Source organism: Phycodurus eques, chromosome 8 (genome assembly GCF_024500275.1).
Source record: "Phycodurus eques isolate BA_2022a chromosome 8, UOR_Pequ_1.1, whole genome shotgun sequence".
NCBI lineage: Eukaryota > Metazoa > Chordata > Actinopteri > Syngnathiformes > Syngnathidae > Phycodurus > Phycodurus eques.
The window spans coordinates 1,956,663-1,983,449 of NC_084532.1; the positions used below are offsets into that span (position 1 = coordinate 1,956,663).

A 26,787-nucleotide genomic window follows, 5' to 3' on the forward strand; every position below is an offset into this window, starting at 1 on the left:
AGGCTGACGCTCTAACCAGTCGGCCACCGTGCCGCCTGTTATTTATTTATTTTTTAATCTTATCAACAGGCTGAAATTATTCACTGTACAGACCCAGATTCACTACAGGTCAGTACTAAAGACATGGACAGCACCCTCAGCAAAGCCTCAAGAGCCATCAAGAAGACATCCAAAAAGGTAAAAGAAAAGTAATGATTTTTAAAAAGTAGTCTTTTAACTAGTTTGTATGCATTGGATGCATATAAAATTGTACTCTGGGCTGCTATTAAGGCTGGGCGACATGGCCTTAAAGGTTTAAAGGTGCCATATTTTACCAAACCAACTTTTTCCAGTTTTTGGGGTGTGATAGTGGCTCAGTAAACATGTAAAATATGAGTTAAAATCGTACACGCATTCCTGAGTTTGAGACGTTTTTTTCTGCAGGGAGGCCTGAAATTAGGTCATTCCAATTTCTCAAGCTTATCTACGGCACAAGCGAAGATCTCCGCCTACCTCTCCGCTCCCGAGCTCGCGCAGTCAACAAAACAAAGATGTGTGCTCTGAAAATTGGGACACGGATGCCACTAATCTGAGGAAAGAGGGGTCTTAGCCTCTTATGGGTGGATCCAAAACTGGGTCAAACAGATGTAGCTGTCAGAGGGAAATTGACACTTTTATACTAAGTCCATGTTAAAGAGTCACTCTATGGAGGTCTAACGAGCCAAAATATGGGACTTTGAAAACAAAGCTTTCCGTCTTTTTCCCCAAAAATCCAATTTCCAATTTTAATCGACACCAGCTCGCTCCAGTCTTCACACAGATCTTCAATAGATCTATAGTCCATCCATCCATCCATACATACATTTTCTACCACTTATCCGAGGTCGGGTTGCGGGGGCAGTAGCTTTAGCAGGGATGCCCAGACTTCCCTCTCCCCAGCCACTTCATCCAGCTCTTCCGGGGGGATCCCGAGGTGTTCCCAGGCCAGCCAAAGGATGTAGTCTCTCCAGCGTGTCCTGGGTCGTCCCCGGGGTCTCCTCCAGCTGGGACGTGCCCGGAACACCTCACCAGGGAGGCGTCCGGGAGGCATACGAATCAGATGCCCGAGCCACCTCATCTGGCTCCTCTCGATGTGGAGGAGCAGCGGCTCTACTCTGATATCCTCCCGGATGACCGAGCTTCTCACCCAATCTCTAAGGGAGAGCCCGGACACCCTGGGGAGGATACTCATTTTGGCCGCTTGTATCCGGGATCTTGTTCTTTCGGTCACGACCCACAGCTCGTGACCGTAGGGGAGGGTAGGAACGTAGATCGACCGGTAAATCAAGAGCTTCGCCTTTCGGCTTAGCCCATGGTCTCACATTTGGAGGTGCTGATTCTCATCCCAGCCACATCACACTCAGCTGCGAACTGCTTCAGTGAGAGTTGGAGATCACGGCTTGATGAAGCCAACAGAACATCAAAAAGCAGAGATGCAATACTGAGGCCACCAAACCGGTCCCCCTCTACGCCTCGGCTGTGCCTTGAAATTCTGTCCATAAAAGTTATGAACAGAATCGGTGACAAAGGGCAGCTCTGGCGGACTCCAACCCTCACCGGAAACGAGCCCGACTTACTGTCGGATATGTCGACCAAACTCTGTCTCCGGTCGTACAGGGACCGAGCAGCCCATATCAAGGGGTTCGGTACCCCATACTCCCGAAGCACCCCCACAGGACCCCCCGAGGAACACGGTCGAACACCTTTTCCAAGTCCACAAAACACATGGAGACTGGTTGGGCAAACTGCCAAGGGTGTAGAGCTGGTCCACTGTTCCACGGCCAGGACGAAAATCATACTGCTCCTCCTGAATCTGAGATTCGACTTTCCGACGGTCCTTCCTCTCCAGCACCCTTGATTAGACCTTACCAGGGAGGCTGAGGAGTGTGATCCCCCTGTAGTTGGGACACACCCTCCGGCCCCCCTTCTTAAAAAGGGGGTCCACCACCCCAGTCTGCCAATCCATAGCCACTGTCCCCAATGTCCACGCGATGTTGCAGAGGCGTGTCAACCAGGACAGCCCCACATCATCTAGCGCCTTTAGGAACTCTGGGCAACTCTCATCCACCCCCGGGTCCTTGCCACCGAGGAGCTTTTTAACCACCTCGATGACCTCAACCCCAGAGATAGGAGAGCCCTCCTCAGAGAACCCAGACTCTGCTTCCTCATGGGAAGGCGTGTCCGTGGAATTGAGGAGGTCTTCGAAGTATTCTCCCATCAGCTCACAATGTCCCGAGTCGAGGTCAGCAGCGCCCCATCCCCACTATACACAGTGTTGATGGTGCACTGCTTCCTCCTCCTGAGACTCCGGATGGTGGAGCAGAATTTCCTCGAAGCCATCCGTAAGTCTTTCTCCATGGACTCACCGAACTCCTCTCATACCCGAGTTTTTGCTTCAGCGAACACCAAAGCTGCATTCCGCTTGGCCAGCTTGTACCCATCAGCTGCCTCAGGAGTCCCACATGCCAAAAAGGCCCGATAGGACTCCTTCTTCAACTTGACGGCATCCCTCACCGTTGGTGGCCACCAACGGGTTCGGGGATTGCTGCCACGACAGGCACCAACCACCTTACGGCCACTGCTCCGGTCAGCCGCCTCAGCAATGGAGGCGCGGAACATGGTCCACTCGGACTCGATGTGCCCCGCCTCCCCCGGAACATGAGCAAAGTTCTGTCGGAGGTGGGAGTTGAAACTCCTTCTGACAGGGGATTCTGCCAGACGTTCCCAGCAGACCCTCACAATACGTTTGGGCCTGCCACGTCGGACCGGCATCTTCCCCCACAATCGGAGCAAACTCACCACCAGGTGGTGATCAGTTGACAGCTCCGCTCCTCTCTTCACCCGAGTGTCCAAGACATGCAGCCGCAATGTCCGATGACACGACCACAAAGTCGATCATCGAACTGCGACCTAGGGTGTCCTGGTGCCAAATGCAGGTGTGGACACCCTTATGCTTGAACATGGTGTTCGTTATGGACAATCCATGACGAGCACAGAAGTCCAATAACAGAACACCGCTCGGGTTCTGATCGGGGGGACCGTTCCTCCCAATCACGCCCTTCCAGGTCTCGCTGTCATTGCCCACGTGAGCATTGAAGTCCCCCAGCAGAACGATGGAGTCCCCAGCGGGAGCTCTCCAGCACCCCCTCCAAGGACTCCAAAAAGGGTGGGTACTCTGAACTGCTGTTTGGTACATAGGCAGAAACAACAGTCAGAACCCGTCCCCCCAGCCGAAGGCGTCTCGTCCACCGGGGTGAACCCCAACGTACAGGCGCCGAGCCGGGGGGCAATAAGTATACCCACACCTAATCGGCGCCTCTCACCGTGGGCAACTCCAGAGTGGAAGAGAGTCCAACCCCTCTCGAGAGGACTGGTACCAGAGCCCAAGCTCTGTGTGGAGGCGAGTCCGACTATACCTCGTCGGAACTTCTCAACCTTACACACCAGCTTAGGCTCCTTCCCTGCCAGAGAGGTGACATTCCACGTCCCTAGAGCCAGCTTCTGTAGCCGGGGATCGGATCGCCAAGGTCCCCGCCTTCGGCCACCGCCCAGCTCACACTGCACCCGACCCCTATGGCCCCTCCCACAGGTGGTGAGCCCATGGGAAGGTGGACCCACGTTACCCTTTCGGGCTGTGCCCGGCCGGGCCCCATGGGTGCAGGCCCGGCCTCCAGGCGCTCGCCTTCAAGCCCCACCACCAGGCCTGGCTCCAGTGGGGTGCCCCGGTGACCCGTGTCACCGGGGCACAAGGGAAAACAAAGTCCATTGTTTGTCGTCATCATTAGGAGTCTTTGAGCCGTGCTTTGTCTGGTCTTTCACCTAGGACCTGTTTGTCATGGGTGACCCTGCCAGGTGCATAAAGCCCCAGACAACTTATTTCCTAGGATCACAGGGACACACAAACCCCTCCACCACGACAAGGTGACGGCTCAAGGATGGGGAAAACTCATTACCAAAACCGAAAATGAGGACACCAAAGCTGATAACCGAAACACCAAAAGAAATTAATATGCCAATTATTAGTGACATTTTATTTATGGCTATGACTGCAGAGCTGCCAACCTATAGAAACAATGTGTCTGAATTTCCATGTTTTTAAAATTATGTCAGGAACATTACCAAGGCAAAGTTATTGCACTATATTACTGTATGTAATAGGATAAAAAGAATTCTGTATACTGTTCAAACCACATAATCATTACGCTATCATATAATCATTAATAAATAATGGCTTCAACATTTTTTAATGTATTTATTACATCAACCTTGGAATGATGGAGGCAGTTTCAGCCTAAATTAAAGTATGAGATTTTAACGTGCCATCATCAAAAATGAGTCAATGGATTAATTACCCTTTACCGATTTTCATTTAAACTATTGAAGAAGCTTTGACGTCGTCATGATCTGTCACAATATTTAAATTGTTGACGGAGCAGATGTACCAAAAAAACAGCTTTAACTGTTATTTTATGTGTTCTAGGTGACAAGAGCATTTTCGTTCACAAAGACGCCAAAGCGTGTGATCCAGAGGGCATTTATCTCCAGCAGTACCCCAGATGATAAAAAACAGCGATTGAGCTCTGAAAACCACAGCACCTCGACACTGACTGTAAGTCTTTCTGTTTATTTGGTGAACTGGTGATAAATTGATTATAAAAAGGTGTGCACATAAAGTGGTCTGCGGGTGGGCATGCATACTGAAAATATTAAAAGTGCACCAGATTCAACTGTGTCACTGGTGTGCATTTTGTACCAAGCATTTTGGGTTTTCCTTTTTTGGAGCGACTCAAGTCGTGCTGTGTTGTTCGCGACCGATGTGTTCAAATGAACAAATCTTGTGAAGGAATGTCCTGAATGGAATCACTTTATGAACTGATTTGATCCTTTCTCAGTTCAGTTGAGCTCAATCGCGAGTATGAGCCACACGAGAAACCCGTCGCAAATGGTGCAACTTGTGGGGAGGCAATGGCGGTTGAGCTCAGATGGGTTGCCAAAGAGGCAGCGTTCTTTGTGGGCCTCTGTCTCGCTGTTTAGCAGCTGCAACGACCCATCAAAATACATGACTTAAAGTACTCCGGTGTAGTGCTGGAAATCCAGCGTAAGATTTATTTTTTTTTCTCTCTTGCCGTATGTTTGTGTGTGTTTTAAAAAAGAGAGGAAAAAAAACAACGCTCACGTTATGCGAGCCAACGTGGCAGATAGAGGTGTCCGTGCACTGTAAAAACGTCTACCATTCGGTTTGTAATTCTCTGGTTAGCATATATTTCCTCCTCACCGCTATTAAAGTTAGTTTTCCCTCTGAGGAGCAGGCGGACAGCAGCACCGGCTTTCACATGCGGGGAGCGGAGCAACCACGAGCCTCGCAATCGATCGGTAAAGAGAAGCCTGCAGGCTGGAAGAGGCTGTCATGGGCAGCCCACAGTGGCCAGCCAGGTTGCCACTCGGCGTCAATATGTCACTGTGAGAAATGTTTTAGATGTAGTGCAGCTAGTGGGCTAGATAGCTGGTTTCTTAATCAAAGTACAATCAAGTGATCCACCATGCTGTCACAGTTTGTGGGCTGGCCGTTGCTGGCCTAATACAGTGGGGGTGGTCCAAGGCAAACTCAATCAAATCGGGCCTTTCACATCCACGTGAACTCAGGTACTGTACTTCAGTTTTGACAAAGGGTGAGTTACTGTATGTCATTTTGGCTAAGTTTTTTCCTGCTTTTTAAATCTATTACAATTATTTGACAGCTTAAGTTACTGTACATAACAATTTTTATATTATGCCCGTCCAGTAAATATTTATCACCCAAAATTGTCAATATGTTGATTATCAACTGAAAAGCGTGAGTATGAGAAAATTATATTTCCTGCGCTCAATAAAGTCCTTAAAGTCCATTTGTATAAAAGTGTAAATATCCAGACCATTTTTTCATCAGATGTTTATCTGTTAATAAAGTAGTTAGTTATATGATATTAAATCGAATCATAAACTGATAACTTGTATGCAGTAATTCCCCCTCCATCGGCAGGGTTAGATTCCAGTCCACCTCTGCAATAAGTGAAATCTGTGAACTAGAAATACCCTACTTAAATACACCCTAGGCATGGTTTTGTTGTATTTACGGCACTTTTTCAAAGGCCTATAAACACACCTAAAACTATATATGGTGGGGCAAAAAGGTATTTAGTCAGCCACCAATTGTGCAAATTCTCCCACTTAAAAAGATAGCGAGACCTGTAATTTTCATCGTAAGTATACCTCATCTATGAGAGACAAAATGAGAAAAAGAATTCCAGAAAATCACATTGTCTGCTTTGTAAAGAATTTATTAGCAAATTATAGTGGAAAATAAGTGTTTGGTCAATAACAAAAGTTCATCTCAGTACTTTGTTATATTCCCTTTCTTGACAATGACAGAGGTAAAATGTTTTCTGTAAGTCTTCACAAGGTTTTCACACACTGTTGCTGATATTTTGGCCCATTCCTCCATGCAGATATCCTGTAGAGCAGCAATGTTTTGGGGGTGTCACTGGGCAACATAGACTGTCAACTCCCTCCAAAGATTTTTTATGGGGTTGAGATCTGGAGACTGGCTATTCCACTGCAGGACCTTGAAATGCTTCTTACGATGCTAGTCCTTCCTTGCCTGGGCGGTGTGTTTGGGATCATTGTCATGCTGAAAAACCCATCCACCTTTCATCTTCAATGCCCCTCCTGATGGAAGGTTTTCACTCAAAATCTCACAATCCATGGCCCCATTAATTCTTTCCTTTACACGGATCAATCTTCCTGTTCCCTTTTTCAGAAAAACAGCCCCAAAGCATGATGCTCCCCCATGCTTCACAGTAGGTATGGTGTTCTTTGGATGCAATTCAGCATTCTTTCTCCTCCAAACACGACAAGTTGAGTTTTTACCCAAAAGTTCTATTTTGGTTTCATCTGACTATATGACATTCTCCCAATCCTCTTCTGGATCATCCAAATGCTCTCAAGCAATCTTCAGACGGGCCTGGATATGTACTGGCTTAAGCAGGGGGACACGTCTGGCACTGCAGGATTTGAGTCCCTGGCGGTATAGTGTGTTACTGATGGTAGCCTTTGTTACTTTGGTCCCAGCTCTCTGCAGGTCATTCACTAGCTCCCCCCGTGTGGTCCTGGGATTTTTGCTCACCGTTCTTGTGATCATTTCGACCCCACGGGGTGAGATCTTGCGTAGAATCACAGATCGAGGGAGATTATCAGTGGTCTTGTATGTCTTCCAATTTCTAATAATTGCTCCCGCAGTTGATTTCTTCACACCAAGCTGCTTACCGATTGCAGATTCAGTCTTCCCAGCAGATTACAGAGGAATGGCCTGAGGAATGGCAGCCCGCAATGGCATTGCGGGCTGCTTCAACCCCGAGTGAGCAGCTGTGGGTGATGGAGCTGCCAAGGATGTGAAACGTTTTTGTCGTGAGAACACCAGCGTACTGTGTTTTACCAATGACATTGTATCTGATATCTCTTTTAAAAAAAAAAAAAAAAAAGAAATCCTGGAGGTCACTAATCAGCACCCAACTGTGAAATATGTCATTATACACAGAGGGCCCTGGATGTTCTCAAGCAGCAATCAGAGGTACTGAAGCAAGATTTCTTGATCTCCTAACAAAAGTGCAATGTTTGGATGCTGAGGTTTTTATTAGAGGACCTCTCCCACTTGTACGATTGGAGATGAACATTTCTCTAGGCTCAGTCAATTAAATAAGTGACTCAAAGAGGTGTGAACTGCACTATCCGTGAGTTTCATTGATAATTTCTGCATTTTTTGGAAGTGCAGACATCTTTACAAAGCAGACGGTTTCAGTGTAAATAGACAAGGGGTTAAGTTATTGGCTGCCAGCATTTTTTACTGTGTACATCATTCAGCAGCCCAAAAAGAAAGCACTGGGCTTGGTGACACGGCGAAAGGACAAATAGATGCAGTTGTTCCCAAACAATCGGAGGAACAGGAGATAAGGCGACACGAGGCACAGACGGACGGATTCATCAGCGTCATCCAAACAATCAGAGGAGCGAATGACAAATGAGATGAGCCAGCATGTTGAATCTCCACCACCCCAACCTACCCCATTGGAGCAAAGCCCAACGCAAAACTCGCTCTCTACTAGCCTAAATTCTCTGCTAGGTGTGTCGGACAGGATGAAGACTATTGTCAATATTGGAATCCAATGCACACCACGGCAAGATCTTCCTCCCATCTCCCCTCGCCTGAAACCACCTTCCACTAAGATGCGTAGGGCTCCTCCTCCACACATGAAGAACCTTATCTGGGAATCTGACTGATATGTATAATATGGCACAAAAAAAAGTAGAACTACAAACGTAGTGAGGATAAAATGTGAATCTATCAAACCATTGTTTCCAGTTATCTCTGCAAGACTAGCTCTTTTCAATACAGGTCACTGGGTAATAAATCAATGTTGATTAATGACATCATTACAACCTATGATCTGGACTTTTTGTTACTAAATGAAAAGTGCTTCATAGAAAGTAGCTGTTATACCATTTTAAATGAGGCAACACCAGCGAATTTAAATTTTATGAACAAGTGTCGAAAAGGGAAAAAAGGCGGTGGTATTGCTATTTTTAAGTCATTATTTCAGTGTAAATAACTTATACTGTGTGATTTTAGCTATTTTGAATATCTCTGTTTTTTAGTTAAAGGTGACCCAAAGGTTATTGTTTTAATCATTTATAGGCCTCCAAGATACAATAGAAAATTTATGGATGACTTTTCAGAACTGCTGTCAGTTATTTGTACTGACAACAACTATTTTGTCATCACGGGAAACTTTAACATTCATGTTGACAATAACGTGGGAAAAAAATCTAAAGAACTCTCTGCTATCATTTGACGTCTCTCAACATATTAAGAGTCCACCCACACTCAAGGTCACATCTTAGACCTGGTCATCTCTCAGGATGTTGAAATTCTATCAATTGACATTAAGGATATGCCTATTTCTGACCATTTTTGTGTATTCTTTGAATTACAGATTCTTCCAAAAGTTCAGACAACCTCTTTGTCTATTAAGAAAAGGTACATAAATGAGAGTACCGCCACTAGGTTTATGGAGACCATTGCTGCGCCACAAACTGTGAATGCTGAGACAGTTGATGAACTTTTGGATAATTTAACCTGTAAAATCTCAAATGTCATGAATGCTGTCGCTCCTATTAAAACTAAGACAATCTTGAGACGACCTAGAACACCGTGGAGGAGCACAATGGTGGTAAAGACCTCTGAATCAAAGTGTAGAAAAGCAGAACGTAAGTGGAGAAAAACTAAACTCCAAATTGACTATGACCTCTTCAGACAAAGTCTAATTTTAACCAGTGCTAGACAGCAACACTTTTCTGAAATCATCAGTAAGAACTTCAACAGTACTCGCACTCTGTTTGCTGTTGACAAGCTCACAACCCAGAATCAGATAGCTCCAGAACTCCTAAAAGCAGATAAATGCAATGAATTTGCCTGTTATTTTAGTGAAAAAATACAATCAGGTTAAATATTAGCACAAATGAGCAAAAAGATAAAATGATACTACATCTGAAGCCACCCATGAAAAACTCTATTTACCATGTCAGACTTTGATACAATTGACCAAAAAACTTTAGAGAAAACGGTTCAACAGCTGAAACGATCAACGAGCTGTCTTGACTCAATACCATCTAACGTTTTCAAAGCTATTGCGAAGTCTGTGCTAGCTGATTTGCAGCAAATAATCAATTCCTTACTTCAGTCAGGTGAATTTCCTAAAGCTCTTAAAGTAGCTGCCATTAAGCTGGATACTTCCATGTTAGCAAGCTATAGACACATCTCAAATCTCCCTTTCATAGGCAAGATTGTTGAGAAAGTTATTTTTAATGGAACAGTCCTTAAATGGTTCAAGTCGTACCTGCTTGAGTTATTTTGTAACCATTAGAAGTGTTCAATCTCATCGAATGGCAATAACCAATGGGGTCCCTCAAGGGTCAATTCTCTAATTGTTTTTGGCAATAAAGAAAAGAGGATTGCTGTTAGTAAATACCTGGAGTCACTCTCTTTAAAAACAAAAGACCAAGTCCGAAACCGTGGTGTTCTGATAGATTCCGAACTGACTTTCAGCAGTCATATAAAATCAATTATTAAAACTGCCAAACATATCCAGAGTGAAGGCTTGCATGTGTCAAGCAGACCAGGAGAAGCTCATCCATGCTTTTATCTCAAGTAGACTTGACTGTTGTAATTGTATTCTGACTGGACTCCCTAAAAAGAGCATTAAACAGCTGCAGCTCATTCAGAATGCTGTGGCTCAGGTTCTGACCAGAACAAAGAGGTCAGAGTATATTACTCCAATTCTAAGGTCTTTACACTGGCTTCCAGTCAGCTTTAGACTAGATTTTAAAGTTCTGCTACTGGTCTATAAATAACTCAACGGTTTTGGTACTGAATACATGAATGAAATGCTAATGGGATATTAACCCAGTAGGGCTCTGAGATCGACAGACTCTGGTCAAATAGTGGAGCACAGAGTCCAACGCAAACATGATGAAGTAGCATTTAGCTATTATACTGCACATAAATGGAATAAGTTGCCAACAGAAGTGACGTCAGCCCCAAGTATGCATGTTTTTAAGTCCAGGATAAAAACTCCTTTTTTCCCATGCTTTTTAGAGCATTTACACTTTTAAATGATATATCTTTTTTGTGCCATATTTCTTTGACCAACTTTTTGTCCCTTGTAATTACAGGGATAAAAAATGCCTGATCTCCATAGGGGTCTGGAAAAGACCCCACAGATATCAGTCAGATTCGCAGATAAGGTTCTTTATGGGTGGAGGAGGGGCCGTTAAACGTTAAAATTCCAAGTTAATGATTATTTGCTAAAAACAATCAAGTTTATCAGTTTGAACATTAAATATCTTGTCTTTGTAGTGTATTCAATTAACTATAGGTTGAACATGATTTGCAAATCATTGTATTCTGTTTTGATTTATGTTTAACACAGCGTCCGAACTTCATTGGAATTTTTTTTTTCTTCCTTTGGACGGTCAGCACGGTATACATTATTGCCATTTATGTGTGGCTTGTATGGCTATTCCTGCACTTCCACTGAGGTTTTATGTTTGTGTTTCAATTAACTCTTTCAATATATTCACAAGATAATATTAATAAACTTACAACAACGAAATAAATTGGTTTTATATTGAAATTCAACCAAAAGTTGCACATACACTGTTGTACATTCGCATGTTGTATGCTATTAAAGGGAGTGGCCGAGAGTGACGTTAGGAGCTCTTATTAGCCATGTACCATTTAGTTCAGTCTTATCGTCATCTCCATGGTCCTTGCTTGAGTGTTTTCATATATTTGTGTGTTTGGTTTTCTCATTCAATTCACAACTGAAAGTGCACATGTTGTAAATTCGCATGTTGTATGCTATTAAAGGGAGTGGCCCTGACTAGCCATGTACCATTTATTTCAGTGTTATCGTCATCTCCATGGTCCTTACTTGAGTATTTTCATATTATATGTGTGTGTTTGAATGTTTTTCTCATTCAATTCACAACTGAAAGTGCATCAGCAAATATTGCTCAACTTTTTTGCCTACTTTACTCCAGCGGCGGCGATTCCATACCGGATCAGTCGTGTCCCGGATTAACAAAATCCGCCACCCGCACCGTTAAACTACAGGGGGCCGTTGGAAATTCAGCTACTGTGGGTCGAAGACGAAGGAGAGGTGGAAAGCGGATTCTTAGGCAGAAAGAAAAGATGAAAGCACAGAGCCAGGAAAAGCTCAGGAGTTGGTTGATATGATGATTAGGAGAAAGATTGATTTTGTGTGTCCAGGAGAGCATTGGCTAGAGGTTTAGGGGCAGGGTTCAAATTATTTTACCATGGTGTAGATGGGAAGCGAAATGGAGTTGGGGTTATTTTAAAAGAAGAGTTAGCTAAGAGTGTCTTGGAGGTAAAAAGAGTATCAGATCAAGTGATGAGGCTGAAACTTTAAATTGAGGGTGTTATCTATAATGCAATCGGTGGCTATGCCCCGCAGGTAGGATGTGACAGAGGTAAAAGAAATTCTGGAAGGAGCTAGACGTTGTAGTTCTGAGCATCCCAGACAGAGAGACTTGTGCAGATTGTCATGGACGTGGGTGAAGGAAACGGGGTGATGAAGAAGTGATGTGTAAATTCGGCATTCAGGAAAGGAACTTGGAGGGACAGAAGGTGCTAGACTTTGCAAAAGGGATGGAAATGGGTGTAGTGAACACTTTCTTCCAGAAGAGGCAGGAACATAGGGTGACCTAAAAGAGTGGAAGTCGAAGCACGGAGGTGGATTACATCTTGTGCAGACGATGTAATCTGAAGGAGGTTACTGACTGTATGGTAGTGGTAGGGGAGAGCGAGAGAGGTGTAGGTAGACGGCAAAGGATGGTCGTGTAAGACTCTGGTGGTGGGGAGGAAGATTAAGAAGACAAAGCCAGAGTAGAGAACCACGTGGTGGAAGCTGAGAAAGTAAGTGTGTTGTTTTTCGAGAAGAAGTGACACAGGCTCTCAGTGGACAGGAGGAGCTTCCAGAAGACTGGACCACTGCAGCCAAGGTGATCAGAGGGAGGAGAGTACTTGGTTTATTTTCTGATAGGAAAGGGGAGAAGGAGACTTGGTGGTGGAACTTCAAAGTACAGGAAATCATACAAGGAAAGAGGTTAGCAAAGAAGAAGTGGGACACAGATTACTGAGGAGAGGAGAAATAAATAAATTGAGATGCGACGTAGGGCAAAGATCGAGGTGGCAAAGGCCAAACAAGAGGCATATGATGACATATATGCCAGGTTAGACACTAAAGAAGAAGAGAGATCTATACAGGTTGGCCAGACAGAGGGATAGAGGATGTGCACCAGGTTAAGATGTTTAGGACAGAGATGGAATTTTATTGATAGTAGTGCTAGTAGTGTGCTGGATAGATGCAAAGAATACTTTGAGGAGTTGATGAATGAGGAAAATGAGAGAGAGAGTAGAAGAGGCAAGTTTGGTGGACCAGGAAGTGGCAATGATTAGTAAGGGGGATGTTACAAAGGCAGTAAAGAGGATGAAAAAATGGAAAGTCAGTTGGTCCTGATGACATACCTGTGGGGGTATAGAAGCATCTAGGAGATGTGGCTGTGGAGTTTTTGAACAGCTTGTTCAACAGAATTCTAGCGGGTGAGAAGATGCCTGAGGAATGGAGGAAAAGTGTGCTCTGCTCATTTTTAAGAATAAGGGTGATGTGCAAAACTGTGGGAGCTATAGAGGAATAAAGTTGATGTGCCACACAGTGAAGTTATGGGAAAGGGTAGTGGAGGCTAGTCTCTGGACAGAAGTCAGTAATGGCGAGCAACAGTATGGTTTCATGTCTAGAAAGAGCACCACAGATGCATTATTATCAAACTGACAGGCCTTCACATTAGTCAGTAGCCAAGTAGCTCTCAGGTGTGAAAAGGTTGGTTACCCCTGCTATGGGTACGTGCCATGTAGGTTGCCAAGTTTTAATAAACATTTTTGAGCAAGGAAAATAAGTTTGTCTATAACCTGAGGCTTTAGGCAATGCCGTGTTCCCTACAATGTCACCCATGCACTAAAAACCCTCTCTGATGGGGGATTGAGGATTAGAGGTATTTCCATCATATATTCAGCCGTGGAAAGTTTATTTCCTGTTGCTGTAATGTTTGGTGAACTTCTGGATTCTCTTATTGCGATAGACTATGACTTCACAGGAGTAAACTCAGGTGAAGTGTGTAATGCTTTAGTTTATCTATAGTACAGATTGTATGTAGTTTATTCCAACAGCAACGACCACCATTGAAGTGGACCACTGTTTGAATAAATGACTGCTTTTGCAATGTATAAACAGACATGGTGCCAGTTTATTCGTCTTTGACAATGTTCTGCACAATCGAGTCCGTGATTGCATTCCACTGGGCTCTTCTGTCATAAGTAAACCAATGAGAAATAATTTGGCTCATTTTGTCCGTTTCTTAGTGGGAGCATTCTCTTTTGTCCTACACACTTTGGTTTCAACAGTCTTTAAACATACAGCGCCTGAAATAAGTATTTAACACGTCACCATTTTTCTCAATAAATATACTTCCAAAGGTGCTATTGACCTGAAAATTTCACCAGATGTGGGGAACAACCCATACAAAGAAAGTAGAACAAATAAGCTCAGAAATTAAGTTGTGTGCAAAAAGGTGAGATGACACAGGGAAAAAATGTTGAACGCATGAAGGGAGATGCAAAAAGGCATGGAAAGCCAAGACAACACCTAAAATCTATCAATAATCAAACTGCAATCCAGCCCCTTGTCAGTGCAAATGAATATCAGATGGTTCAGTCCTAATTGATGGCCTATAAAAAGGTTTAATTGCCAAGGTGTGAGTCAAGACACATCTCATGATGGGTAATAGCAAAGAGCTGTCTCAAGACCATTGCAAAATAATTGTTGCAAAACATAATGATGGCATTGGTTACAGACGCATATCTAAGCTTCTGAATGTTCCAGTGAGCACAGTTCGGGCCATAATACATAAGTGGAAAGCCAATCATTCCACCAGGTACTTTTGTCACAAGGAAAACCTGGAATAATGCACTCCGCCTCCATGGCCTGTATGTACGCTCACCACACAAGACCCATCCATCCATTTTCTGTACTGCTTATCCTCACTAGAGTCGCATGCGTGCTGGAGCCTATCCCAGCTATTTTCAGGCGAGACGCGGGGTACACCCTGAACTGGTCGCCAATCGCAGGGGACATAAAAAACAAACAACAATTCACACTCACATTCACACCTAGGGGCAATTCAGAGTCTTCAATCAACCTACCACACGTTTTTGGGATGTGGGAAGAAACAGGAGTGCCCTAAGAAAATCCACACAGAATTTGAACTCCGCTCCTCAGAACTGTGAGGAAGATCTAACCAGTCGTCCTCCGTGCCGCCACACAAGACCCAATTGCTGGAAAAAAAGCATGTCAAAGTTGTTTTAAAGTTTGCTGAACAACATTTGGACAAGCCAGTTAAATACTGGGAGAATATAGTCTGGTCGGATGAGAGCGAAATTAAATGCTCGGATGCCATAATGCACACCACGCTTGAAGGAGAAATGGCACTGCACGTCACCCTAAAAACCATATCAACAGTGAAGTCCGGAGGTGGGGACATGATGGTGTGGGGCTGCTTTTCAGAAAATGGTACTGGTAAACTTCACATTATTGAAGGAAGGATGAATGGGCAAATATACCGAGACATTCTTGACAAGAATCTGCTGCCATCTACGAGGTTGATGAAAAGGAAACGAGGGTGGAGATTTCAGCAGGATAATGATCCAAAACATACTGCCAAGGAAACTCTCCACTGGTTTCAAAGAAAAACAATAAAGCTGCAAGAATGGCTCAGCCAATCACCTGAGTTGAATCCAATCGAAAATCTATGGAAAGAACTGAAACTAAAGGTCCATAAAAGAAGCCCACAGAACCTTCAAGATTGGAAGACTGCTTGTGTGGAGGAATGGGCCAAAATCACACCAGAGCAATGCATCCGACTAGTTTCTCCATACTGGAGGCATCTTGAAGCTGTCATTGCAAACAAAGGCTTTTGTACAAAGTATTCAATAAATACCAGTTGTCATGTTCAATACTTTTTACCTCTGTCATTTTACATTATTACACACAACTTAATTTCTGATCTTATTTGTTCTACTTTCTTTGGGTGTATGGATTACTTGGGTTGTTCTCAACATCTGTTTAAATTTTCGTCAAATGCACCTTTGGAAAAATATTTGAGAAAAATGGTGACGTGAAATACTTTTCAGTCGCTGTACTTTGCAGTGGACTGTTTGATGCTCATTTTATGACGTTCCAAACTGAAACCAATTCCAAATGATTGACTTGACCGCCAAGTTGTCAGTGCAAACAGTGCGTTTCAACAAGGGACAAGAGCCACTGGGGGACAAGAGAGAGGGCCGCCATGACGTGCAAGAGACATAAAGGAAGCGGAAGTGGACGATATGTTCTTCTCTGGTGTTTCTGTTGTAATTTTTACGTTTTCTTTACTGCTGTCACTGTGCCTCGTAACATTTTCTCTCCTCTGCTACTTTATCCTAGTCTCAAACATATTTTATGTTTATCTATCAGTCTAATCACTTCCGTCTTAAACTTCAACTTCGATTGAGGTTATCTTTTTATTTTTGTAACATTGTTCTTTATATTGAAAGTTGTACCATATGGCACTCAATGTACCATTGTTGTGAAATCTGAACTTTTTTGTCCAATCTTCCAAGCACCACCTTGTCCATCCTCTTTGATCATAATTACCCCGATGCACCAGTTCAGTGGTCCTATTTTTACTCTCAGTATTCCTCATCAGGTGTGAATTCTGACACAGACACAATTTCCTTCAACAAAGTCTCACATCGAATCTTTGTTTCTGTTTATTCGGCACAAAAAAATGTTAAAAGCCACTGCTTCAAACAGATTCTATATGCAGAAGGCACTCCAACCCTCCTAGGAGATAACTTGAACCTCTCTCTTTTCGTCAGAAGGGACTCCAAACCCTTTACTGACAGAAGACAAAGGGACTCAAGCCCTCCTGGAAGAAGACTCAAAAAGCTCTCTTTTTGTTTTAACCCTTTTGAACACTTTTCTCATATATGCAAAAATAACTTGAACCCACCTGGACCAAGATTTGAGCATCTCTTTTGATCTTGTGCTAGAAGGACTCAAACCCCAAGATCGAACTCTGATTTTACTCAAACCCTCCTCAGATAGGAGTCGAACTGTTTCATCTTGTTTGAAGGGACTCAAACCTTTTTTTCAAATGTATGAGACTCAAACTCCTCAAAGATTACTTAAACCTCTCCTTTGAACAATAATCTTAAACAGTGGACCAAAAGTTGGAATTCTAGAGGTTAATATTTTAACTCATTCACTGCCAGCCGTTTCCTGAGCAGGGAACCCCCAGACTGCCAGGCATTTTCGAGCAATTTCACTCATTTTTCAAGCCCCACAGAATAGTGTGGACCATGACTATGTAAACACCAAAAGAAAGATCAGACTCTCTTCTTTTATCAGAAAAAAAGTTTCTCTAGCTTATACCGTTCTTTATTAATCAGCAGTCAAATGTAGGCTAGTTTCAGCCAAAACTGTTTCTGAAGAAAAAAAAGAGAGAAAACAGCCTTTTTGTGACAGCAGACAGATCAAGCCGAACAATGAATTTGACACCAATATTTTTTTTTTATTTAGTGAAAATCGCAAACATCTCAACATAAAATAACACTGAGAAAGTACTTTTGACAGAAAAATATATTTACAAGTATACCGATTGAAGGAGCGTGTTTGCTCGCTAAATGTAGCGAAGCGCTAGCTGGAAACGAGTTCCCTTCATCTCCATTATTATCTGGAATAAGCACTGAATGAAGCTCGGCTGCTTCCAGGCGATCCAGAGGGAGTTCACTCATCACGATTCCGGATCCCATTTACTTAAATCCTGGTCGGCAGACAATCATCTGGAAAATGGCCGAAAGCATCTCGCCATATGGCCCGGCATTTTGACCGATGCAACAAAGGAATCTGCTCGGAGTGTCATCCTTTAATCCCTTGCATGATCTAATCCATCACTTTAGCCTACCTGTCGGTCGCAGGACTATTTTTCTTGCCTTGGCGCAATAAATTTCTAGTACCTTTTCTGCCATTATGCTTGCATCTTCTCATTGTCTCCTGCACCCCGCCCCCTCCTCCTTCTTCCTCTTCTTCAATCTGAGGGAGGGAGGTTCACCTCAAGGCATTGTTGCCCTCTACAGGGTGCCATTCCTTATTGGTTATCCAGAGGCTTGACAATCACAAATAAACTGCACAAGACCCTCCCCCACTGATCCCCGTTAAAAAACGGCATTGACGTCTTTCGACGGCATTGGCAGGGAATAGCTCGATTCTGAATGACGTCTTTGGACGGCATTGGCAGCGAATCAGTTAAGAACATTCTAAGCTATTTGAGCGTCTCAGTAGATCAAGGAAATTGTTCCCGTTTGATGATTGCCGTGGAGCCAGCTGATAACCCACAAAGACATCGGACCTCCAATCTCAAATTGATGTTAGACACAAAAATCTTTTGCTATTGGACGTCCCCTGCAACATTTGCGTTGGCATCTGAAGGCTCTCAGGCAATACTGTTTTTGATGTCCAGTTTGTTGTGGAAATTTCTGTTGGTCTGTGTCAGCTCAAAGAATAAATCATCTGATTTAGACAAGTCTATGTATTTATCGTAGAATGAACAAGTAAAAAAAAAAAAAAAAAGTGTGTAGCATCTCCCCTTTGTCTCCTTGCTCTCTGACTGAAATCTGAGTGACATCATACTTTGAGTTAGACATCATACTTTGACATCCTCCCCAAAATACCAGAAAAGCAGAAAACATGGATTTACACTCTGAAACCTAACAATCAAGGCATTCACTAAGCACCTTGTCTTGTAGAGCATAGTAGACAGTGTTATTACCTCTCTACTTCCCACAGACGGAGGACAGGTTGTGCTTATCCACGTTTCAAAGGATAGATGTTAAGAGTTCTATTCATGATTGTCTAGTTTAAAACAACTTTACATGGTTGGTAATCAGCTGAGGGTGTACCCCAGCTGATTACCAGAGTTAGCAGGGATAGGCTCCAGCACACCCGCAACCCTAGTGAGGACAAACAATACGGAAAATGGATGGATGAATCAGTTGTCTTGTTTTAAAGGTCCCGTATTTTGCCAAACCAACTTTTTCTACTATTTGGGATGTAACATTGGCTCGATGGTGTCTCAGTAAACATGGGAAATAGGAATTATAATCATCCACAAATTCCTGAGTTCCAGACTTTTGCTGAGAGGCCTGAAATCAGGTCGTTTAATTTCTTGAGCTTATCTACGCCTTCCCTTTCCGCTCCTGAGCCAGCGCTGTCAACATAAAAAATGTGTGCTCTCACAAGTGGGTCTTCTACAAGGAGACAACCAATCTGAGGAAAGGGGGATATCTTAGCCAAATATGGACAAAGCTGATACAAAATAGGGTCAAAAAGGACTAGTTGTCAGAGGGCCTTTTCTAGACAAAAAAAGTATGACAAAACAGGTGGGTTTTTTTTTATAATTAAATGTCCACTTTTTTACTAAGTCCATGTTAGAGTCACTCTATGGAGGTCTAAATAGCCAAAATATAGGGGCTTTAACAAGTTTCCCATTACAATACATAGAAATTTTATTACTGTCTTATTTTAATTGTAGCCCTTGCAAAGCAACAGGCTGCTGTGTTGTTACCTCGGCCTACTGCCTCTGTGGCTTAGTAGAAACTGCTTCATGATAGGCTACTGTTTGCAAGCTTAATCCTAGTCTGTAAGCATTTAGGAATCATCGATCTGCTTCAGCACACAATCACGTTTCATTTTGGAAGCCAACAATTAAACTGTTTCTCCAGTCAAACCTCAACTTGACATGTAGCAAAGGTTCCTTGTCAGGATTTATAATCACAATTGTTTTGCATGAGGTCTTGAGTTTGAATGACATCTGATCTGAGTTGTATGATGAAGCTCAGGGTGAAAGCAAGGAGAAAACACACAACGTTGCATAACTTTTTTTTTTTTTTAAAGGGCTCTATCGGTTGTCAATGTTTTACACATTTGTCTGATCCCTTTGCGGAAATAATGCATTGTCACCATCTTTGTGATATGAATTAAAAATTCCCGCACTTTGTCTTCCTTTTTGTTTCGTACTCTAGATATCTCGCTCTGCCTCCACGCACACTTTGAGTGACTCTGTGAAAATCAGTACCATGGTGCAACGCTCAAATTCTTTGGACCACCCTCCTCTCAGTGCCAGAGTTCCTGTCTGTATACGCAGTTCTTGCAGCCCTGCACAAAACATTACTTACCCTAGTTTTGGCACAGATACTCAGGGAAACCAAAGCTTCTACCCTAATTTCCACCCCAGATGCCTAGAGTCAAAATCCTCTGTGCTTGAATCTCATTTATTAGTCCAACCAATATATTTTTCTTCAAGCCTTCTTGTTCCCAAACATACATCCAATGTAGCCCATCCCGAGTGTGCTTCTGTTTCAAATGGCCAAATCACCCCTCATTTCAACTCAAAAATTTTTTAAATCCAATTGTTTCCAGACATGTTCAGGTTACAGAGTTAAAGCCAAGGCTCCCAAGCGTCTTAAACCATCGGATTTTCTGCGTCATGCAGGAATGCCCAGGTTCCCTTTGAACCTCAGGAAGCAGTGCAGTTCAGTGTCCGAAGGGAGACTCCTTTAACCCCCAACTAAGACCAGGTTCTACAGATTGTGAGCAATTATCATTTATGCTTAACTAAATGTTGAAAGTCTAGTTTTGAATATTATTAGCTATTCGTAAATGTTGGAAGTCTGAAAGTCTAACCCGAAACAAGCAGGTTTAGTACATTAAAGTACCATGTGTTTTTAGCCTCTTGATTTTCAGTTTGATATGAAAATAAAGGAACTAGATTTTAAGATATTGATTTGGAAGAATTTTATTACACTTTACCACTGGGGTACTTGCTGGTGTTGATGGCAGTTTTCACTTGGTGGCTGGAAAGAGGTGACAGGGTGAACGGGTGTAGACTGGAGACATAAAATATAGTAAAAACTCTAAGTCAAATGTCATACAATTTGGAGTTAAACGAAAAAAAGTCACAAATACTTGGAGGTCAAACTGTAATCCTTAGAGCAATGATTCTCAAGTTGAGGTATGAGTACCGGGGACGGTGCTTCTGGATAGGCAGGCTGGTGTGGTGGTCCCCCTTTTTAAGAAGAGGGATCAGAGAGCGTGTTCCAACTATAGGAGGATCACACTCCTCAGCCTCCCAGTAAGCTCAAGAAGTCGAATCTCTGTGTGGTTTTCGTCCTGGCCATGGAACAGTGGACCAGCTCTACACCCTCAGCAGTGTTCTCGAGGGTGCATGGGAGTTCGCTCAACCAGTCTATGTCCCTCAGAGAGTCTTGTTGCGAGTGCTCTGGGAATATGGGGTACGCAACTCCTTGATACGGACTGTTCGGTCCCTGTACGACCGATGTAAGACTTTGGGCCGCATTGCCGGCAGTAAGTCGAATACTTTTCCAGTGAGTGTTGTGACTCAGCCAAGGCTGCCCTTTGTCACCGATACTGTTCATTACCTTCATGGACCGAAGTTCTAGGCAAAGCCGAGGGGGTCCAGTTTGGTGACATCAGTATTGCGTCTCTGCTTTTTGCAGATGATGTGGTTCTAATGGCTGCATCAAGCCGCGATCTTCCGCTCTCACTGAAACGGTTCACAGCCGAGTGTGAAGCAGCTGTGATGAAAATCAGCACGTCCAAATCTGAGACCATGGTCCTTGGCCGGAGAAGCGTGGAGTACCCCCTCCGGGTCGGGGAAGAGATCCTGCCCCAAGTGGAGGAGTTTAAGTATCTTGGGATCTTGTTCACGAGTGAGGTGGAAAATGGAGCAGGAGATCGAAAGGCGAATCAGTGCGTCTGTATCGGTCTGTTGTCGCAAAGAAGGAGCTGAGTCAAAAGGTTAAGCTCTCAATTTACCAGTCGATCTATGTTCCTCCCCTAACCTATGTAACGAGTTGTGAGTTGTGACCGAAAGAACAAGATTGCAGATACATGTGGCCAAAATTAGTTTCCTCCAGGGTGTCCGGGCTCTCCTTTAGAGAGAGAGAGTGAGAAGCTCACTTATCCAGGAGGGGCTCAGAGTTGAGTATATATACATATATATATATATATATTCACGCGCACACGACACACACACAAATATATATATTGTATATATGCCAAGGTTTTTAGCCATGGCTGTATTTATTTGTATTCATTGTTGCTTTAATTCTATGTTTTGATATATTATTTTTTTACTTGTTACTAATTAATTTTCTGGTTCTTTTAAGTTATATTTAAAGTTGAATTTTGGCAGTTAAATAAATACAAAGTTTGTAAATCAATGAGCCATAGTGTTTATTAATTGTGATTCAATATCAGTCAAAATTATTAAAATCATTTTTTTCATAAACGCCCATGCCTAATAGACTTTATCTTTGTTTTTATGCTCTTTATTAGACTGACAAAATAGACAAAGTGCTCACTGGTTATAGCATGATTGAGGGAATTAAAAAAATATATCAAAAGAAATCGGCCAGCAGAGCAATTAATCTTTTAAATGACAATGTGACGCCGCACTTTCTGAACAGAAAAAGAAAAGTTTCCCTGGATCGGTTTGTTGTGCCAAAATCAACCATTGAATTAGAAAAGAACCAGACAAAAGAGAGAAAAAACCTGAATCAGAATTTCCCTGTTATTATGGAAGAAGGCTCTTCTTCAATGAGGAACTGACGTCCTCCCCTTCCCCCTCCTTGGTTAAAGTTAATGAGCAATAAACTGTCATCATATTTATTTAGTGTTTTATTTCTATAAAATACCGTTTTCACTTATTTTTATATTGCACTAATTCATTTCAATCACACACTGATAAAAGAACATAAGTACAATTAAATTTTGTTCTGGAACAGAATAATTGCATTTCCATTCATTTCAATGGGAAACATTTCCTCAGGTTAAGAATTTCTCGCGTTACAAACGGGGTGGCCTCGGTGGGGCCAGTGGACCGCCCTGGGTCCCTCGGTGTGGGACGTGTGCCATCGACATGTTCTGCTTTCGGGTGGACTCGATTGTTTGGGTTTACTTAACCGTAAAGTGATGAACAGCCAATATCTTCACATTAACTGTCAATAGAACGTGCTCTGATGTCTGTTAAGGCCTGATACACACAAGGAGTTTTCAAATTTCAAAAGATTTTTTTTGTCTGTGACAGACCCGACAAATAGATAAAGAAATCAGACATTTAACAGGTTTAGTCGTATTGTGTGTGATGTGCTCCAACAATCTCAACACAGAACACCACACACATAGAAGGGGCTTTTCCACCAACCAGCCCAGGAACTTTGAGTTCCTGGTAGCAAAATGTTCCTGTGACCCATGTGGTTTGTGTTTCCATCTCACTTATTAGTTCAGGGTAGCTTAAGCAAATGAGGCTGGTGTTGCTCATTACTGACATCTACTGGATCTAAAAAATGCTGGTATTTCAAGCTTTGAATATCTTATTTTATATCTTAATCTAAATTTCTAATATTGTTGATACCTTTAAAGCCTGACCCTTTATCCAGGTGAGGAAATTAGAATTAGATTCTCATTTGCAATGCCAACCTGGCTGCAGATAGTCTCTGAGGTTGGGAGTTTTATATACATTTATTATTTATATATACATTTCAATGAGTTAGAATATATTTTTTCTATTTTATTGAGATGACACACCTAAATGGATTGTGCAGCAGAAGCTTGCAGATGACTATCGATGTGATTTATCAGATGGAAAATGCAATAGAAGAAGAAGAAGAATCACCTTTTATTGTCATGAACATGCATGCATGCACGCGAAATTTGTTCTATGCATTTTACCCATCACAGTGAACACATACACATGTTAGTTGAACACACTGGAACAGGAGGCAGCTGAAGCGCCCGGGGAGCATTTCGGGGTATCAGTGTCTTGCTCAAGGACCCCACAGCCATGAGTCCGGGGGATGTTGGCGGATGGTCCAGTCGGGGTCTTGAACTTACATAATATTTACTTATTACTTTATCACGTACAGTTTGTATATGTATTTGCTTCTATTTTCTTTGTTTTACTCTGCTGTCTGCAGCCAAGTTAGCATTGCAAATACCTTACCTTGATAAGATTCAAGAATTAAATACAAATACCTGACTTCATGGACAGCTCTTGGGCAGTTTTCACTTTTTAAATCCAGCAGTGTGAAGTATTTGGTATCTGTCGCTGTGTTTGCATGGGGAAAAAAAAAACAGACTTACATTGCAAATATTTATTTGTGAGCGGAAGGATTTTTTTTTTCCCCCCCCCACGACTGACTGGATTGGACCATCAGAGCTTCCCCGCCAGCCAGCCTCACACCGGTGTTCGTCTCCTCTATACCGGCCGAGGAAGACACACACGCCCCCTTAGGCTCGGACCTCCGTTCCTTAGCAGGACCGAGTTGACCAGTGGTAGACCTTGCCACTGGGGCGGCATCAGATTTCGCCTCTGAGCCCGTGGCGGACCTCTCGGCGGTGGACTTCACGACAGGGTCCGACGCATTTTAAAATTGGCGAGCACAGAGTTCGTCCAGCCTGCTCCTTTTTTACCAAGTGCGGCTCAGCGCGAAAATGTAAAGATCAGTCTTTGGAAGCCTCACGCCCCGGCCGAGGAAGACACACGAGCCCGCTTGGGCTTTGACGTCCACTTCTTAGCGGAACCAAGTCGGCCACCAGGGTGGCGGTAGATCTTGCCAGGTCTGCCACCGCCACACTCGATCGGTTTTTCAAAGTTTTGCTTTTTAATGTGTTTTAATCCTCTTATTTGAAACCTTTCATAACGCCACATAATGGCAGCTCTGTGAATGGAAAAAGTGAACGCCTACAGAGGTCTGTCATCCAATCAGCATTCGTCAGCATAGCCCGCCCCTCTAAGAGTTTCTGGTAGCTCCAGGAAGACCCTATCCGCCAGGAGGAATGAAATAATCCAGTGGGAACCTTCCGTACCCTGGTCGTTTTTTCGGTGGGGACACAGGGAACTGAAGCTACCAGGGTAGCTAGGGAAGCTTCATGCGGTGGGCAAGCCCCTAAGGATTCTGTCTCACCACCGATCTTGATATCTCATGTAATTACACGTGATCTCACAAAATCGAAGAAGAAGAAACACTTCCAGATATGTGCAGATCTATGCCAAGTTTTCCCAAGGTCTGCCAGAGCTGGGAACCGAATAAAATGGCAAGGTGCCCGAAAGACAACTTGCTTGGAAAAATACTTCTTGCCATCTGGGGAACCCAGTTTTATACAAAAGAAACATTTACATCAGGTAAGACCTTTTTTTTTTTTCACTGTATTTACCTTTTGCTGAATCAGGGTGCTTCTTGATTGGCTATATTCAGTTCCACCTCACAATTAATGGAGTCATGACTCGGGAGTCGTCAGCTTCCCGCATGTACATGAAGTGTTTTGGCTGTAAATATTGAGTGCGTTTATTCTTTAAGATTGTCGGCCCCGACCTGTTTCGGACCCTAAAATTGTGACAAAGCTGCTCTTAACACAACCAAAACCTAAGGATAATCTTATAGGATAATCACATAAGACATGCTGTAAGATTGCTCTTTCATGTGCTTGGTTGGGAAGGGGCAAAATCGGCACAAAAACAGGCCGATTGTCTTTGTGTGTACCGGACTTTAGATGATGAAATGAGAATGCGCACTGGTTGGTCAACAAGCTCTTTGTGAAAATAAACAGTGAATGTCGGCTGTTACTATGCCAAAAACAAAACATCCAGCTCGTGTTTCATGAAAGCCTTCACCCATCCCTCATTCCAGTCGCCCCACCCCAGACTCACTCATCCAATCACAAATCACGCTTTGACACCTTCACTGCCTGAAAGAATTCACTTAACACGGTCAGTAGCAGGGTCGCTACAATACATTATTGCAAAGCATTCCCTTTGTCCCTTTCCTCTCGACCTAATACTGTAGAAAGTAGCGACGGTGCAGTTGTGTTTTGTGAACTGGTGTTAGCTTTACAAGTTCCGACTGTCTGCAAAACTATGAAGGTATCTGAATTTGAATGAATGACCGAGTCATGGGCTGGGGCGAATGCACCCCGGGACGGTGGGGAGCATGTCTATGGCAGTGAGCGTGAGCTTGTATTTGGAGGCAAACAGTTGGATGCAGGTTGCATGGATAGAGTTGACAACTTAATATAATAAAATATAAATGATGCTGTCAATCAGTCAATGGCAACTCGACCATAACCTAAGCATCGACTAGAATAAATCTGAAATTGTTCAACCCCTAGTATGTGGGAGATAGGTGGTGTCGTAGACGTCTACTTTTGTTCAGCGATTGCTTGAAGTTGATGTATGTCAACCTTGACCTAGATGGCCCCCCTCACTCCTCTTTCAAACAATGTCTTGTCTGTCCAGAACATACATTTATGTCCTCAAAAGTGCTCTTTTCCCTTCGAGGTGCAGGTAAACAGCTGTGTCTTGACCATCTCTGTTGTAACGTGCCTGCTCAGTGGCTGATTGGTTTTACCAATATACTGTATAAATCAGTACAGTCCTCACTGAACTGGACAGAAGACATCAGATTGTTTTTATGGGTATTGAGTGCCTGTTGGGTATGTACCAACCTTTGTCTCAGGGTGTTATCAGGTTTCAAGTGAACCGGGGTTTTGGATTGGTTAAAAAGTCTTCTGATCCATACCAAATGATATTGCTGTTGTTAGGGGTGTATCTGTATCAAACAGTTCAATACAGTACCAAACCAAGACCACTGGATTTTAAATTTTAAAGTGCAGATCCACTAAAATGACTCTCCCACATTCATTCAGACCAAGCTACTGAAGATATATGCGAAGATATATACATGCAACATGGTTAATGCCTTAAATGTACCTGTACCTTAAATGTCACACAGTGCTAAAACTAATCGGTGGAAATACAACAAACAAGACAACATATTTTCATCACCCTGATGCGAAAACAAGTGGAACCAGACAAAAACAAGAAGCATGCGTGCAACAAACTTCACTGTGCCAACACAAAACAGTCCACTTAACAGTTCAAACTGGACAGCAAATGTGTCAAGAATAGCAGCACCAGAAACAA

At 43.2% G+C, this 26,787-nt stretch overlaps 1 protein-coding gene across 3 annotated transcripts in view; it reads left to right on the forward strand.

Moving 5' to 3' along the window:
- ect2 (epithelial cell transforming 2) overlaps positions 1-26,787 on the forward strand; it is a 237,404-nt gene that overhangs the window by 205,339 nt on the left and 5,278 nt on the right. For all 3 annotated transcript variants that reach the window (XM_061684632.1, XM_061684633.1, XM_061684635.1), the window contains 2 exons: positions 70-177; positions 4,499-4,627. In XM_061684632.1, the coding sequence (XP_061540616.1) occupies positions 70-177; positions 4,499-4,627 (237 nt within the window). The remainder of the gene's footprint in view (positions 1-69; positions 178-4,498; positions 4,628-26,787) is intronic.